Source organism: Syngnathus typhle, linkage group LG19, assembly GCF_033458585.1.
Source record: "Syngnathus typhle isolate RoL2023-S1 ecotype Sweden linkage group LG19, RoL_Styp_1.0, whole genome shotgun sequence".
In the NCBI taxonomy this organism is placed as follows: Eukaryota; Metazoa; Chordata; class Actinopteri; order Syngnathiformes; family Syngnathidae; genus Syngnathus; species Syngnathus typhle.
This window is the reverse complement of record NC_083756.1, coordinates 2089688-2106485: the sequence shown is the minus strand read 5'-3', so window position 1 is coordinate 2106485 and position 16798 is coordinate 2089688. Positions and strand designations below refer to the sequence as shown.

General features: G+C 44.7%; 3 protein-coding genes across 4 annotated transcripts; 2 read left to right on the top strand and 1 right to left on the bottom strand.

The window, feature by feature from the left end:
* Window positions 1–458: 458 nt before the first annotated feature.
* rrs1 (ribosome biogenesis regulator 1 homolog) lies at window positions 459–1959 on the top strand. Its single transcript, XM_061266186.1, has 3 exons — window positions 459–858; window positions 1052–1454; window positions 1538–1959. Exons 1-3 carry the CDS (start codon window positions 514–516, stop codon window positions 1858–1860), a joined length of 1071 nt encoding a protein of 356 aa, XP_061122170.1. The 5' UTR covers window positions 459–513; the 3' UTR covers window positions 1861–1959.
* Window positions 1960–2101: 142 nt separating this feature from the next.
* Window positions 2102–5710, top strand: si:dkey-97a13.12 (E3 ubiquitin-protein ligase SH3RF2). The gene is made up of 5 exons (XM_061266187.1): window positions 2102–2586; window positions 3011–3042; window positions 3646–3813; window positions 4006–4112; window positions 4183–5710. Exons 1-5 carry the CDS (start codon window positions 2517–2519, stop codon window positions 4409–4411), a joined length of 606 nt encoding a protein of 201 aa, XP_061122171.1. The 5' UTR covers window positions 2102–2516; the 3' UTR covers window positions 4412–5710.
* Window positions 5711–7682: 1972 nt separating this feature from the next.
* mybl1 (v-myb avian myeloblastosis viral oncogene homolog-like 1) lies at window positions 7683–15729 on the bottom strand. 2 transcript variants are annotated; one of them, XM_061266008.1, is made up of 16 exons: window positions 15333–15729; window positions 14141–14240; window positions 13984–14055; window positions 13759–13851; window positions 13221–13441; window positions 12685–12901; window positions 12552–12614; window positions 12167–12265; window positions 11625–11852; window positions 11264–11557; window positions 11048–11187; window positions 10865–10979; window positions 10671–10790; window positions 10487–10591; window positions 10225–10413; window positions 7683–8999 (listed from the first exon to the last, which is right to left on the bottom strand). In XM_061266008.1, the coding sequence occupies exons 1-16, from the start codon at window positions 15356–15358 to the stop codon at window positions 8871–8873; spliced, it is 2211 nt and encodes a 736-aa protein (XP_061121992.1). In that variant the 5' UTR covers window positions 15359–15729; the 3' UTR covers window positions 7683–8870. The 2 variants fall into 2 exon arrangements, with proteins under 2 accessions (XP_061121992.1, XP_061121993.1); XM_061266009.1 differs by lacking the exon at window positions 12167–12265.
* Between the last annotated feature and the right edge of the window lie 1069 nt (window positions 15730–16798).

The window sequence follows — 16798 nt, the reverse complement described above, 5'->3', positions numbered from 1 at the left end:
CAGCCAACTCCCAATAATAACATCATCATGCTGTTATCAGACACCTTCATCCTTCTTCAAATTAGTGCAGAAAAGGACCGAGATAACGACCTACAATTTATGGCTTATATATTTTTATACACATTTCATCTCAGTGGAAACACTGACATTAATCTTTTGCAAAGTTAATCAAAGCTATTTTTAAAAAATAATGTGAATGTCCTTTAATAGAAATAGGAAATGTATACGCCAGCGGATATAAAATATTTGACGCAACGTACAACCTCTGAAAAATTATCAACATTAAAAATAAATTGCATATAAAATATTTAAGTACGTACAGTACTATAAACTGCAGTAAAACACACATTGGGGTAAAGGGGTATGGGGGGGTGTCTCCCTCTTGTGGGGTAAAAGGGGGGTGTCTCCCTCTTGTGGGTAAGTTGCACAATTACATCCTTCCAACCTTAACCCGGAAGTGTTTGTGTTTTCATACAAGCACGTGTGAATACACCGTTTCAGTCCACGTCCAACATGGCCACTGCTTCTTGTAACTTCGACGAGCTCCTCGCCCAAGCGAAGCGCGACGAAGCGGAGAAGCTTCGCAGCATTACAGTGAACAAAGAGCTAGAGCTGGACTTCGACCTGGGCAACCTGCTGGCCTACGACAAGAACCCCGTGGAGCAGCGCGACTTAACCGGGAAGAAAGCGTCCGACTTTCTCCGCTCCCTGGCCCGCGACAACACGCAACTACTCGTCAACGAGCTGTGGAAGCTCCCCACGGAGAGGATCCAAGAGGTCGTGGTGGCCAAACTACCCGAACCGACGACCCCCTTACCTCGGGAGAAGCCGCCGCCTAAGCCCCGGCCTCCGACCAAGGTTAGAATTCTTTGTGGGTCTCCGGCACAGTCTTGTGGATTACGTTCACATTATTATTTCAACTTTCATTTTATGTGGCTAGAGTTAAAGTAAGTAAGATAGCTAAAAAACAACAACAACTATAGTCTGTTGCAAAATAGTTTTCTGGTTTTGGTGTATTTCTTTTTTAACTTTATAATTCTTCCATCTGAAGTGGGAGCAGTTTGCAAAGCTCAAGGGCATCCAGAAGAAGAAGAAGACCAACTTGGTGTGGGACGAGACAGCTAAGGAGTGGCGGAGGCGATGGGGATACAAGCGAGCCAAGGATGACACCAAGGAATGGCTCATCGAGGTTCCACAGACCGCCGACCCGAATGAGGACCAGTTTGCCAAGCGCGTCACCGCCAAGAAGGAGCGTGTGGCCAAGAATGAGCTGAACCGTCTGCGTAACATTGCCCGGGCGCAGAAGATCAAGGTCCCTGGCGCGGGTTTGACTCCCGTGGCCAAGCAGTCCAAAGACGAGCTAGTCCGAGCGGCCATCGTGGCGCGGACATCCACAGCTTCCGTGGGGAAGTTCCAAGAGAAGCTTCCCAAGGAGAAACTGGCCAAGGGCGCCGGTTAGTATTTGCATGCTAGCTGTGTTAACCTCTCTGCTATACTAACTATCAATAAATTGTTAATTTTCTTTCAACCCTACCAGGCAAGAGGCGCAAGTTCCAGCCAGTCGTGGGTGACTTCTCAATAGAGAAGGACAAGCAGCTGGAGCTCCTTAAGATGATGGACAGCAAGAGGCCTAAGTTGGATGTCACCAAGGCAGTCAACAAGCAAATGAGGGAGGAGGACCGAGAGGAGGCAGCGGCCAGGAACAGCAAGAGGGGCAAGCAAGCCGGGAGGAAGGGACGCAAGAATAATGTGGGGGGCGGCGGCAAAGGGAAAGGCAAGAAGGGCGGTCGTGTAAAACCGGCGGGGGGGCAACCTCAAGGAAGACCTTCAGGAGGAAAGAAGTCCAAACCTAGGAAATGATAAAAGAAAACCTACAAGGACTTGTCAATTATTACTACAAGCCTGGAATGTTTCAAGTGTTGTGTTTATCAGGGTGAAAGTAAATGTTTTCTACAAATCCTCAACTGGAATTTTTGACACCCTACCTAGATTTTTAGAAATTTTTAATGTCACTGCGCTTTAGTTGAATTCTCTCCACTAAATCCTTTTTATTCTTGAAATTGGCGCAACCTGCACTTCTAAGAATTACTCATCAATCAGATCACTCGCCTAAGCTGCTTAACAGTGACTTTTCCTTACGTAAACCTTTTGGCCTAAGCTTAGTTCGGGGGACTACAAGTCACTAATTTTTAAACAAGGACCCCGATTTCACACCAATTAGCAGAAAAACAATAATTCCCTTAAAATAATTTATATTTGTATGACAGTTAAATAATGTTACTTAAAACCTGGCCTGCCCTGCAAACACCTTCCACTCTCTCCATTCAGGGAGTAGTTTTAGTTTTACCAACAAATAGTAAAGCACCTTTTAACTAAATAGATGTTACTTAAAATATCTTCCTGCACCGCTGCCAGCGGCTGCCTCCACCGCTCAGTGAGTGGTTGCGGTGGATTAGTGGGGCGGCGTTTATTTTTATTTGTGCAGGGCAACACGCCACGCAGTGCCAGTTGGGAAGATGCAGCGCATTTATATGCATAGCCACCACGAGCACCTGGAGGTGTTTACCACGGTGCTTGCGCCGCAAGGTCAGTAACCACCCAACGATAACCGGGGAGGGGGGCACATGCAACTACGCGTGCCTCCGCTTGACCACCACTGATTTAGTTAGGATAGAAGGGGAGATTGCATGTGTGTAGCGTTAGGAAAACAATGATAGACTAAAGGATAGCAGTGAGGAAGGAAGGATACAAGGACAGATACCAGGAAGCTTGGAAGGAATGGAGGTAACAAAGTTACACGAGTTGCATTAAAAGTGTTGGAAGAAAGGATACAAGGATAGATGAAGGGAGAGAAAGGACGGAAGGAAACAAGATTCGACTGGAGGAAACTAAAGGAGGGGATGGGTGGTCTTACGCTTATTTTTTGTTATTGTTTTTATTTCGAGCATTTGCAAATTAAGAGCATGTTAAAGTCGTGTATTTCTAACAAATATCGCCCTCCACCCGACAGGCCGACATCCATACGGAGGCAATGACGTCAAGGCGAGTTATTTTATTTTATATATGTTCATACTAGTCAATTTTCAAGTAATTTCTTTTATTTGAGTGGAAGGCAAAAAATTAATTTACAAGTACTGGACGTTGATTAGGAAACTTGTGTATTTAAAACCATCACCTGAAGTGTATACCGTAGAAAATACAATATATAACTGTATGGTGTATATTATAATGCCCCCCTGGTGGCCTAAGGGTGCACATCACCCCCCCGATGCCTATTGAATTCAAGTACTGTATGAAATATTTTGTTCTTGCCATTCTATTTGCTGATGTTGGACGCCAGTGAGCCGATTGCACGGGATATTTAAGAGGTGCTAAGAAGCCCCACATTTAGGCGTTCTATTTCACCATCGTGCACCTTAATCCCATTGACACGTAATCCAATTTGTTCACCACTTGGTTCGGATGCGCACTTTCACTCAGCAGGCTGAAAATTAAGTAGATCATCAGCAATTGGATCACAAGAGGAAAAACTTGGAAATACAGTATTTCACAAAAGCCGTACTGTGTATATGTATACAGTACTGTATATCCAATGGAATACAGTATGTTTGATCCAAACAATGTGATTGTCCTTGTGTCCACTAGATGGTGGTGGTGCACAGCTACAGCCCTCACTGGCCTGACGAGCTGGAGCTGGCCGCTGGTGACGTCATCGTGGTTTTGTCCCAGGACTGCTCTGGTCGCTGGTTTGGGCGCCTGCAGGACGGCCAGCAGGGATATTTCCCTGGATCTTGTGTCCTGGAGCTCGGAAAGGTCGCTTGGGACATCAATCTTTTTTTTTGTGACCTTGTCAATGGTGTTTCACAAAGTGTGTTTGCATGAAACTCGCGGCATTTAGAAAATCAGTGTCTTTCACGTTAAAATTAAATACAATGATATTTATTTTAATTTTTTTACATTAGAATTAATATTTTGTTAGAATGTTGAAATTTCCCTATTTTTCAGGAAAACTTGGCACCCAATACTCCAATGAGGAGGAGGAGAAGCTCATCCCAGCGAGCCGCCTCATTCTCGGAAGGCGACAGCCGACGCCTACGGTGCAACAGTGCCAGGTAGGACACACTATCCCATCATACAATTCATCCACCCTAATTCACTACTATCCTTTCATCTGTCGGCCAGTGGTCCTGTTCTGCAAGCACTCAGAAGTGCGAGCCGCTCAGGAGGGGAAGCGGACACCGGCGAGGCCCCCACCCTTCTGCGGAGGCCCCCGCCCCTATCGGCCCCACGCAGCCCCCACGGCACCCCTCAGATGCAGCGCTCCCCCGGCCTGCTGCACAGAATGCTGTCGAAGTATCGCAGGAAGAGCGAATGTCAGGGAGCCACCAACGGGGCCTTTGAGGGGGACTAAACAAAGACCACCTCACATTTATTGGCAGTTTCCCATTGATATGTTTATATGCTGTTTTTCCTCAATAACCAAAAAGCTAATCCTCAGTATGTCTTTTTTTGCATGCAGCCATGTTAAGATAAGAAATTAAAGGGGGCAGAAACGAAAGTACTCAGTACCATAAATCTGTTGGTAGGAATTAGGGGTGTAACGATTCATCGATACACATCGATTACCGTTTTTTTCCGTGTATAGTGCGCCCCCATGTATAGTACGCACCCCTAAAAATGGCATGCTGATGCTGGAAAAAAGCTTGTACCCATGTATAATACGCACCCAATTTTTATGAATTTTTAAAAAAAAAAAATTTAATTTTTTTTTTTTTTTTTCTTTTTTTTTTTTTTAAGTCCCAATGATCGTCACACACGCAGGGAGGCAATGGGTCCCATTTTTATAGTCTTTGGTATGGTCTTAACTAGGCTGGATGTAATTTTTTTTGTTGCCGTTGATTTCTCTGACTGCCCGTAAACGCACCACCGCGCTCCGTGCGCATGGAGCGTGTTTGAAGTGAACAGCAGAGAAGAAAGGAACAAGGCAAAGTGTTGTGAAATAAAATATTACCTGTAATACGGATTTAGGTATACTGAACTCTCGCTCTTTATATAGCTGACGTGTCTTGCTCATCCGTTCTGCGCATCTGTAATGGCGGCCTCCGTATGATATCCGGTTTGCGTGTGTGCGAGAGCGAGAGAGAGCGAGAGAGAGAGCGCGCGAGAGAACGCTCAACCGTAGCGCGCCGCCGACCGAGCCGTCAGACAGAGCCGTCGCTGAAATTTAGAAGATATTTTTAAAGTCCTGATGTACTTTCTAAAATTTAAGTGGACCTCAGTGCGCACTGCGCAGGGAGCTTAATTTGGTGCAGTCGCGCAACCGCAGCGCGCCGGGCGCTCACTGTCGCATTGCTTAAAGAGCGCCTTTGTGTTTTAGGATGAACAGCAGAGACCAAAGGAACAAGGCAAAGTGTTGTGAAATAAAATATTACCTGTAATACGCATTTTGTTATTTGCTGATTGAAACTGCTAATTAAACTGTGAATTGAAACTAATAGGAAGAAAACAACTCTCGCTCTTTATATAGCTGACGTGTCTTGCGCATCCGTTCTGTGCATTTTATTTCACAACACGTTGCCTTTCTTCTCTGCTGTTCACTTCAAACACGCTCCATGCGACCGCAATGCTCTCGTATCAGACGCTTGCTCGATCACCTGCTCGTTTGCTGTCCCGTGCGCGCACGAAGCGCGGTGGTGCGTTTACGGGCAGTCGGAGAAATCAACGCCAACAAAAAAAATTACATCCAGCCTAGTTAAGACCATACCAAAGACTATAAAAATGGGACCCATTGCCTCCCTGCGTGTGTGACGATCATTGGGACTTAAAAAAAAAAAAAAAAAACAAATTAAAAAAAAAAAAATTTTTTTTTTTTTTTTTTTTTTTTGTACCCATGTATAATGCGCACCCCGGATTTTAGGACAATAAATTAGTAAAATTTTGCGCACTATACACGGAAAAAAACGGTAATCGATATAAGGCTCTACGATTTATTGGCATCGATGCTAATCGTAAACATTGATTTATATCGCGTGTTTGACCTCGGACATTAGACGCGACTTTATTTTGAAATCCAGTTCATTGTTGCTTGCTTACTCTTTCCGGATGCAGTGAGCGGCGTGTTGTGAGCAGAGCAGGCACGTGAAAGGGGAGTTGGCAACTAGTACGCGGCTCCTGGGCTGGTGCTATGGCTAGTGTCCAAAAAGACGAGGAAATTGGCTCCCCTTTAGGCTTCAAGTCATTCTTTGGAAGCACTTTGGATTCCAAAGAAAAGATGACTCAACGGACAAGACACGTGCAGTTTGTAGATCCTGCCATGCGGTGATCAAATATTCAGGGAGCCAAATCTCACCGCACATTTAAAGAAAAAACACGACATCAAAGTTCAGTGTTAAAATAAGCACTTTGTATACTACAATACTCTTGTAATTTCCTAAGTAAAGAGTTTGCAGTACCTTGTTGATTTTGCGTATGAATTGTTATAAATCAGGATATTCTATATTTTTTTATTAAAAAAAAAAAAATGATCGATCGTAGAGCACTATATCGTGATGTATCGTGAATGAATCACAGCAGGGTTTAAAATATCGGCAAGTATCTTGGTACTTTGTATCGATATGATATCGTAATGTGACAAAACCCGCGATTTACACCCCTAATATTTAATTGAGGTGAGGGGGGTGGCTTCACAAGTACACACATATGCATACAAATCATCATTTGGACTCTCCCGCCTAAAGTGTGTTGAGATGGAGGGAGGGACGATTGGTGGTGAGTGGGGGAGCGAGATGCCTGCCAGATGACTGCTCTGTCAGCCTGATAATGGGCTGCCATCTGGTGTCTAGCGCTCACAAAGGCAAAGTGTGTGTGTGTGCGCAGACTGATAGGCAGGTGGGTGTGTTGAAGGGCGCACACACACACACCAGAATGACCACTTTTTTTTAAGAGACATTTAAAGATGACATTTTATATTCTTGAACTGTAAGGCAAAAAAAGTAAAGTAGGAAAATATCTCAAAGAAAACTGCAGGTAGGACAGCAACTGTGCCGCATCTTTACCGGGGTCGCCTCTTGTGCAGTGCATTTCTGAAGAGGACATGGCGTGCAATTATGTGCGTGTGTAGCATAAGGCCAGTGGCCCCATTCTCCCTCCATTTGGTGGCCAATTGAGTGAATGCGTAAGACAAAAGAGGCCCACGAGGGGCATTAAGTCACGGCTGAGTGGGCCTCTTCAGGCCTGGCAGCTGACCCCTTTAAAGGGGAGGGGCCTGTTGTTCTGGCCGAGGGGGCTCGTGCCCCTGCGCGGACCCCCGCACCCACTCCCCTTTCCCTGAGGTCATGTAACAACCCAAGTGGATGAATTGTTTTGTTTCAATCAGTTGAAATCAAAAGATTAGCCTGAAAGTCTGCAAGCTTCATGCTAACAGTTGATGGGCAACATAAGGCTAGCAAAACTAGCATTCATGTCGTTATCGCTACATTTACTTTTCAACTTTATAGGAGAATATAGCATTTTGCTAATTATTAAAAGTTGTCATGTTGGCATGATTTATCTTTCAGTACTTTTCAAAGTAGTTTTAATGCATACATATTTTATTTGGAAATATATTTTAATGAGGTAACAGTACTTGAAGTCATTACATGGCACTACATTCCACTTGCTACAATAAAACCCCAAATACTATATTTAAATATAAATTGCATTTATTTGTCCGGAATGCAGAGCAGGGTAGATATGGGCAGCTTTCAAACCTCAGCTAAAAATAATTGTTACAAAGTACAGCCAGCGTTACACACAAATACAGTAGTATTGCTTCTATTGCCTTTTTTTACCATTTATATGCACTCCATTGCTCTAACTCAAATATACAACAAAACACAATGTATATACATAGACTCTCTTAATATTTCCACTTGAGCTCCCTGACAAGATTCCCTTCTTATTCTCACTTGTAATACAGGATAATCCAGATTAGAAGACAATAAAATCGTGTAGTTTTGCTTTAAAGCCGAAATGGGTGGTTTTGCTGTGTAGTATCGGGACACTTTTGAGTATTGAGTATGGGTATCAATGAATCCATTTTTTAGGATGTTTTAAAAAATACTTTGTACATCCAATTATCATTTCAACCAAACAGCATTTAACGTCAGCATTGAATTAGGAAAGATTCAAAGTAACACACAAAAAAACTACACGTTCACAAACAAAACTAAATAATTTCAGTTTAAAAAAAAAGTGCAATTTGTCTATGATTAGAGGTCAGAATATGTTTATGAACACCTAAGTAAAAAAACGCAGCTAAATAATGATTGGCCAGGTGCTGCTAGCAAGTCATAGTTATCCTACAAGTTGATTGTGATGATAAAAATTATTTCCATAGTCGCTCTTTGAAAATCACAAAATAAATAAATTAGTAAATAAATAACAGCCGCAGCCTGCTTCGAGCAAACGCTGTCCGTATGCCAAACGTTTTTCCTTTTAGTTGAACTACTCACTCTGTGGTTGTCTGATTTATATTAATATCTAAGCCATAATAATAATAATAAATATAAATACAAACAAAACCTCAACATCAAAGTACCCTTCCCGTTACAATGAAATACATTCAACTCGGCTGTGGACCAGGGGACGTTTGTTAGAAACCAAAAACAATAACAAGTGCTATCCACATTGCCCTCAAACCATAAAAAAGAAAATCTCCGCCAAAAAAAAAGAGAAAATGATGCAGTTGCAACATTCCGCCTTGATGCCTTATCTTCTCTTACAGAAGCAAATTTGCAGGCTCTCTGTTGAAAGGCGGTTAGTGTCCTCACATTTATTGCGCTGGATTCCTTCATTGTGTGTGTGTGTGTGTGTGGGGGTCGATGGTGTCCTTATAGTACAAGAGCCCTGGGTGTGGGGCCGCTGGTCGACGGGTACTGGTTCAGGTACTGGCGGGCCTGCTCCGTCAAGGTCAGCTGGTCCTGTGTCTTGCCATAGACCACCGCTTCCCACTCGCTCACCTGCGGAACGAGTTCGGACGACATATTTTCAGGGATGAGAACGGAAAATGAAAAAAAAAACACTGAAAAGTAGCCAGGGGCCTTCCCCCCAATGGGGGCTGCAGGGGGCCACAGGCGCCTTTTGGGGGCCACAGGACCCACAGGCCCTCATTGGGGGCCAAAGCTCCCTGGAAACTCCTGGATTTTGGCAGTATAGCAACCCCAAAACCAGTAATTTCATCACTCAATTTCTCAATTTATAGATCGATCGATCTATATGGTTGGTTTTGCTGTGTAGTATCGGGACACTTTTGAGTATTGAGTATGGGTATCAATGAATCCATTTTTTAGGATGTTTTAAAAAATACTTTGTACATCCAATTATCATTTCAACCAAACAGCATTTAACGTCAGCATTTAATTAGGAAGGATTCAAACTAATCGACCCCAAGGTAGGTCGATCGACCTACCTACCTACCTACCTACCTACCTACCTACCTACCTACCTACCTACCTACCTACCTACCTACCTACCTACCTACCTACCTACCTGAAGATTTATTCTTTAACGATATCATGACAATAGCCTAACATTAGCTTACATGTAACATCATGTTACCCACATGCTTGTAAAAATAAAAACGTACCTTTGTGTTTTTTTGTTTTGATGTGCTCCTTAATGTTCGAAGCGCCGCGACCTACATAGCTTATCACATCTTGACAAAGAATGCACAAACCCTACCCCGGGACATCTAATTTACGGATATGTTCCTCCAGGCAGGTGGTTACGGACAGTGTTCCGAGTTGTAAGATGACGCTGCTCTCGAACCATGCCTATCTGAAGCAGTTCCTGATCCTGTTCGACTTGTCTATTTCCCTGGCACGATCCTCGTCTTTTTTCTCTAAAACTTTCCCCATGCTGGCTAAAACTTTTGCTGATTAGGCAAATGAGTAGGCAAATTATGTGACGAAAGTAGCGCCAAAATGCTGCAGAGAATAAGGCGGCTGTTGTCGCAATACTGCTGCTAGCCGCTCCCCCCATATAAAAAAATAATTCTCAACGGATCTACACGATTCACGAAAATGATACTCCTGATGGAAAAATACACAGAAATCCCCGGATCCGCGGAAGATTCTCATCCCTGTATTTTACTCAACGGCAGAGAGGCTGAGAACTTTGAGTACTGTATGAGGCCCGATGTTTTTTTAAATCATCAAAAACCGTCCGACTTCCCCACATGAGCACCTGTTTGGCCCCCCTGTGGGGTTTCTTCTCGATGAAGCGACGAAGGTGCTGGGCCACTGGCGAAGGGGTCTCCTTCGGCTCTGTCATAGGGTTTCCGCATTCGTCCTCCTCCCCCGCCTCCTCCTGCAGCTGCTGTTCGGGGGTTGCGGAGCTCAGGGAGGAGCCGGACAAGAGACTCTCATCCGGAACCTGGAGCACACCAATAAATTCCAAAACGTTATAAAGTGCGCATAAAAGCAGAATGGATGAGCTTAGGACGGACTTGTGCATCATTGAGCCGATCTTGGAACAGCTGGCGACTGAGGGAGTCTTTCCCCCAGGGGTCCAGCACCAGGGCCTTGCGGACTTTTCGAGCTGGAGCGTCTACCTACAATAACGACACACATGAGGACAGAATTCCGCAGATGTAGCGTGTGTGTGTGTCTCCTCCGAGTGCTGGTGAGTACATTTTCTTTCCACTCTCGGTAGTCGGATTGCAAGATGGCTGCCCTGTTAAAGATGTCAGCCCCGGTCTCCTGCTTCAGAACCTCGCGAATGTCTTCTTCCAGAAACGCTAACGGCTGCGGCTGAGAAAAAAAAACGCCTTCAATTAGTTCTGAAAAACTTTTATTTGTTTATTTTTTATGTTCGTGACTCTCACTTCCAGCTTTAGTGGGCCGTGCATTTTCTCTTGCGCCGCCAAAGCGTTCTTGAAGGGCGTTGGCGTCCTTGGTGTTGGAATCATAACTGTTTTACGAAACTTGGGTGTCCTGGAACTAAAATAAATTAATATATGTGTATATTAGGGTTGCCATAGCTAGTTTTTGACATGCAGGTCACTTACCCTTCGTTCTCCTTCTGATGCTTGGGTGTGGACTCTTTGTGAATAGGCGTGCTGAGGAGACACTTTTGGTCACAGACGGGCGTGGAGGTGAGCGCCGGGTTCTCCAAGTTGAGATGCTCTGCCCCTGATATGTTACAGAACTACCAAAAGACAAGACGCCTCAATTTGGTAGCTCAACTTTATGAGTTAAAAGGAAATTGGACTGATGTGGTTTACCCGCGTCGGCGTGAATGGCTGCAACTTGGTGAGCGTCCTCTTGGGTGAATTGGAAACGTTTTCCAGAAAAGAGGAGTAGGTTCTGTCGCAAAGAGGGGATGGCTCGCCTCGCTCTCTCCTCCTCCTCCTGGCCGCCGACGCCTTGGAAGAGGCGGCAGTGGTCGGGCAGAAGACGGTCGAAGCGTCAGCGGTTCTCTCTTGAAGCAGCGCGGCGAAGGCGGCTTGCTCGTGCCGCGGCGCCACCGCCGTCTCGGAGGGGTCAAAATTGGTCACGTCGCTCCACGCCGCCGGGTCCTGCGTGGCAGGATACATCTAACACATTTAACACATTCAATATTTTTCAATTAATTTTCTTTTTTACCGAGTCGATGAGCTCCATGGTCTCGGCAAAGTCGCGTATGGTCTGCAGGGTGGACAGCACCGCGCTGGCCTCCACAGCCAACAACTTGCCGGAGGAGGCGGGCAGCTGGCAGGGGTCCCCTCGCAGGCTCTCCAGCTGCGACCAGGACGCCCCGTCAGCCTGCGCCTCCAGGCTGCCGCTTGCTGTATCTGGAGTGCTATCCGACCAGGCCGAATACTCCTCCAAGGTCTGGGAAGATGGAAGCCATGTGGAAAATGAGTGAATGAGATAGAAAGAGGAGTTGGATGGGTCCTAAATGGGTGCGAGGGGGGGAGGGGTGTGCTACCAAGTGCAGCTTCAAGCCAGTCGGGATGAGGAGCCAGATGGGAAGCTAGCTACTAGAGAAACACTAGAGCCAAAAAACATGTGTGCCACCTTGATTTTACATACACTGCAAAAATGTAGATTGGAGGAAATTCACTTATTTTTTTTCTTTGCAGTGTATGCATGTCACGCACACACACATGCAAGCTATGCTACGTTGCTAACAATGTTGCGCTTACACATGGACCTCTGCGACGGACTTCGCTCTCGGCTGACATAAGCAGCAGCTCGAGCTCCTTAATTCTTTGCTCTCTGTCGGGATCATCCGGGCAGGGCGGCTGAAACGGAGGGGCGACGGGAGGGAAGAGTCGGACAGGACGAGAGGGAAACGAAAGAGGTTAAGAAGAACGACAAGACGACAAGACAAAAACAGATAGACAAGTACACATTTGGACACAGGAGACATACGTCTGGTAGGTTGGTTTGTTTTCTGTAGCGTTAGCAAAAAAATGAACACAGGAAAGTCCAGCGATTAAAGAACACATTAAAGCAGACATACAGTACAGTGAGGGACTTTTAACCTTATTATGACACCTTGAAACCGTTTTAAATGGTCAAACTCACCTGTGTGAAAACTAAAGTGTCCATCAGGTGGCGCCTTTGAGGATCAAAGTCATATCCCGCCATCTACAAAAGCAGAAAAACAAACAGCGGTTGATAAACGCCACAAGTGAGCGCAATTTGATTGAACGTGGACCTGGTTGGGTGCTGTCACTGGGGGCAGGGGGCTCCGATCGCAACGCTGCGGCTCGGCCGCTGTTGTCGTCAGAGGACGCGCCAAGTGATGGCGGCTCTTGGCAGCGCCGCCGTGCGGGGACGTGCCCGTCTTAGCTGCAGCGTCCTGCAGGTAGCCCTCGTGTTCCACTTTTCGCCTCATGGTGGAGTTCCAGTGGTTCTTGATGGAGTTGTCCGTCCTGTTCAAAACATGTGACGAGCAGCAAGACTTTTGGTGCTTTGAAATGGGAAAAAAATCCACACACTCAAGCGGCTTTTAAAACTTGGAAATGTTCAGTTTTCAGTAATTGAATGTTCCCTTTAGGACCCCTGCGTCTTTGCCTTCAAGTTTTGTGTTGATTCAATGTCGGATGATTTTTTTTTCTGAGCTGGATAAACAAACTGTCGTGTAAGCTAGCAGTGTGTGCTTGTCCTTAGCCTACATAGATTCGATGAGTGTGCCCTTGTATCAGTAAATGTGTTGAAAACTTTGGAGTTTTTGACTTTCTGGATATTTACCGTCCGGGAAGAAGCTTCGAGATCTCAGCCCAGCGGTTGCCCAGCCGCCTGTGGGCCTCGTAGATGATGCGGTCCTCCTCCTGGGTCCACGACGACTTCTTCACCTCGGGGTTGAGGTGGTTGTGCCAGCGCTCGCGGCACTGCTTGCCGATGCGGCCTTGGAGGTGCTTGGCGATTACCGACCAGCGCTTGGGGCCGTACTTGTGCACCAGGTCAATCACCTGCACAAAGGTTCAGGGAAAAAAAAAACCAACGATTTACTGATTCATTCAAGGAGGTTGTTGTTCATCTCATGGCGGTGGCTAGCACCCCCTCCCTTCAGGGAAACGGCTGGAAAGCAGCCACTTGTGAGGTGTTTTTATTAGCCATGATGTAGTGGAGTGTTTGGATCAGGCGCCACAGGCCGGAGCCAAGAACGTTTTTTTTTTTTATTTTGGCGGGAAGTGGAATAAATGGCGCAGGCCGGCTCTGCCTTCTGTCTCCCCTATCGCTTACTGGTAACGTGCGTGCCCCACGGAACACTCCCGGATCCACTTACCTTCTGATCCTCCTCTTTTGTCCACGGGCCTTTCACCAGCTCCGGGTTGAGCACCTTCTGCCAGCGGTGCTGACATTGGCCATCTGTCCTCCCCTGACAAGTGAGCAAGACCTCATTACATACGTGGAAAAAAATATATAAACCGTCCAAGAAAGAAACTATCACGCTATGACGCTCATTTGCTATTACTGTAGGTAGCATGTCCTAACGACACGACAAACTTACAGGAAAATAGCTGGCTATTAATTTCCATGTGTCTGTGCCATGTTGCTCCACCAGCTTTTTCAGTTTTTCGTCCTTGGGGAAAAGCAAAAAGAAAAATCAGTTCAAGTTCTTGTTAGATGAAAGCGTTCAACTTGAGACTGAAGTGCAGGACTCGGACCTCGTCGCGGGACCACTTGACTTTGCACAAAACCTTCTTGTCTTTGATCCGCTCTTTCATGTCAGGATCTGTGCAGTGCGACTCTTCGTCCTCGTCGTGGCTACGAGGAAATAAATTGACATTCATTTTACAGAATGGAAAAAAAAAAGTCTCATTCCTTTTGCACACGCAATATTTTTGTCTGTCATGCCTATTTTACCTATAAATTTTCTTGCCTAAAGTCTGTGTATTTTCCATCTTATTTGTAATTTATTTTCCCTCCATTAATTTTTTAGGGAAAACATCATTCCCTCCAAAGATCTTCATCATTGTGGAAACTCAAGTGAGTCACATGGATTTTGGCAGAAGGTGCTCCTGTCAACACCATAAGCAAGAACAGGGAGGGGGGAAAAACGGTGGGTGAAGCGGGGGGGATCCCGAGCCATAAACGGGTTCTTTCACCTTCAGAGGTACGTTGGGGTGTGGTGAATCCCTGCTCAGTTTGTGTTGAAATATTGACGTCATAAGGATTAAAGGTTGTAAGTTAATTTGACTGAGAATTCAAATATGGATGTACATGCTTCGCAGTCAAATTGTTATTTGTTTGATTCATGTTTCTATCTTTTCATATGCCATATGTGTATGTTAAGGTTATACACGGTGTTACCCTGATCTAAAGGGAGCCGTGGGAGCAGTTTTGCAAGTCTATCTGAAATGAGTGAGCGAGCATTGCAAAACTAGAGCACACCCCCATCATGCATAAATGCAAACAGTGGTGCTCACTTCAGTGGTAAATGAGAATCACTGAATGAAATGTGCAACCTATGTAATATTACATGTTATGGAGCTTAAGCATTATTTGCTTTAATACAGTGCAGCAGATTTTTTTATAACAGTTCAGTTGTGTTTGACTTTTAAGTACAATACATTCGGTCTTTTACTTTGTTTACATTTGGTATATTTTACACTTCTACGATCAATACATTTTAGATTAATGATAATCTAAGTCCATTATAGTTTTTATTTTATTTTACTGTGTTTATCACAACAATGTTGTCGAGGCTTAAAATATAAAAAAAATCCTGATAAGATGTTATTATATGCATACGTCCTTATATAGACTAATAACTAAAACGCCAAAACGTCACTTGAGTGACGTACGTAAGAAAGTGACGCAAGCCTCAAGTAACGACCTCAGACAGCGGCGACCCACCTGCGTCCCGACCTCACGTTGTCCATGACAGCCGCGGGGTTGCGTGGACCTCTTCTGCGCGTTCTTATTCCTCAGTTCATTCAAATGCAACAAGATTGGACGTTCATCCATAAAAGTGTCCGTGGGTGCTCGCTTCCAGATCTAGTTAGCATTGTCACGCTAGCCATCTTGCCAATTGAGTCGTCGTCGTTATTACTTTCTCTCCGCTAAAAGCCATCGGCAACATCTCTCTGAATAACAGCGTAACTATGTCCACGCCGCTTTTCGTGTGATCGGACTCACGACGTAAAATATGAGCTAAAACGGCAAAAACACGCAACAATTTTACTTTCGTTCTTCGCTGTGCGTACGTTCCCGGCTTAATTCATGCGGTGATGTGATGTTTTGTCCATCCCGCCGATTCTATTGCCCAGCCCCCTGCTCGGGCGGCCTAGCCTGCGATTGGCCAAAAACGAGGAGAAACTCGCGTCAAATTGATCAGGAACGGAGCTAAGCTTCTGTTTGATTGGCGGAAAGCATTTGGGGAGGATTCACGCGATTGGTGGAAATTTAGAGGAAGCGGACAAGCGCTACTGTTACCAGTGCGGTAGAATGGCTCTTTCATGCGGGCACCAGTGACCCAAAACATGGCTGTGGGGCGGCGTTGAGGGGCCCTTCCAAGGGGTCTACACAAGCACATAATTAATTTTTCTGATGACAAATCCAATGTGGTGTTTACCCCATATTCTCACTGTTGTATCAACAAGTTATATTCAATACTGGAACAAATTATTCTGTGAGAAAGAAAATATTTCGAAAAACATGTGACAACAGTAAGAAGCTGAAAACTGATTGGACAGATTCAGCAAAATCAAGAGAAACGCTAAGAAATGGAGAATATATTGTTTTGACTAAATACAGTACAGAACAAAAATGTGAATTCAGCTTGCATTTTCTGTTGCTTTCTGTAAGTTCTTTGCTGCCACCTTGCGGAAAAAATAGACCATAATACTGTAGTTGCATTTTATATATTTTTAACGTATTCTTTTTGTGAGTTTTCCATTCAATAATTGTGCTGTTTGCCAGACATTAGAGATATTAATACTTTTGCCCGGTTAAATTTCTAACAAATATTTTAAATATTTTATACTTTAACTTTTACAGTATACCAGTTACTCCATATAAAAAAATCAAGTGGTGTTATCGCGTTTTTTACTCAAGACAATTTAATTTTGTGTTCTAATATAGCAGAGTGTAGTATCTTAGGCTGTAGGTGGCTCTATTCTACACATTTCTTCCGACTCGACTGCATTTTTGAGTCATCATCCTTGTAAAGTGTGTCAAACGAAGTATATAAAAACGGAAATTGTCCGAAAAACGTAAACACCTCGATCGTTTGTGGGAGATAAAAAGATGCATGCACGGGTTTTTACAAGATGCAAGGTGTATAGAGCACATAAAAAAAAACTTTGGATATCATTTACAAA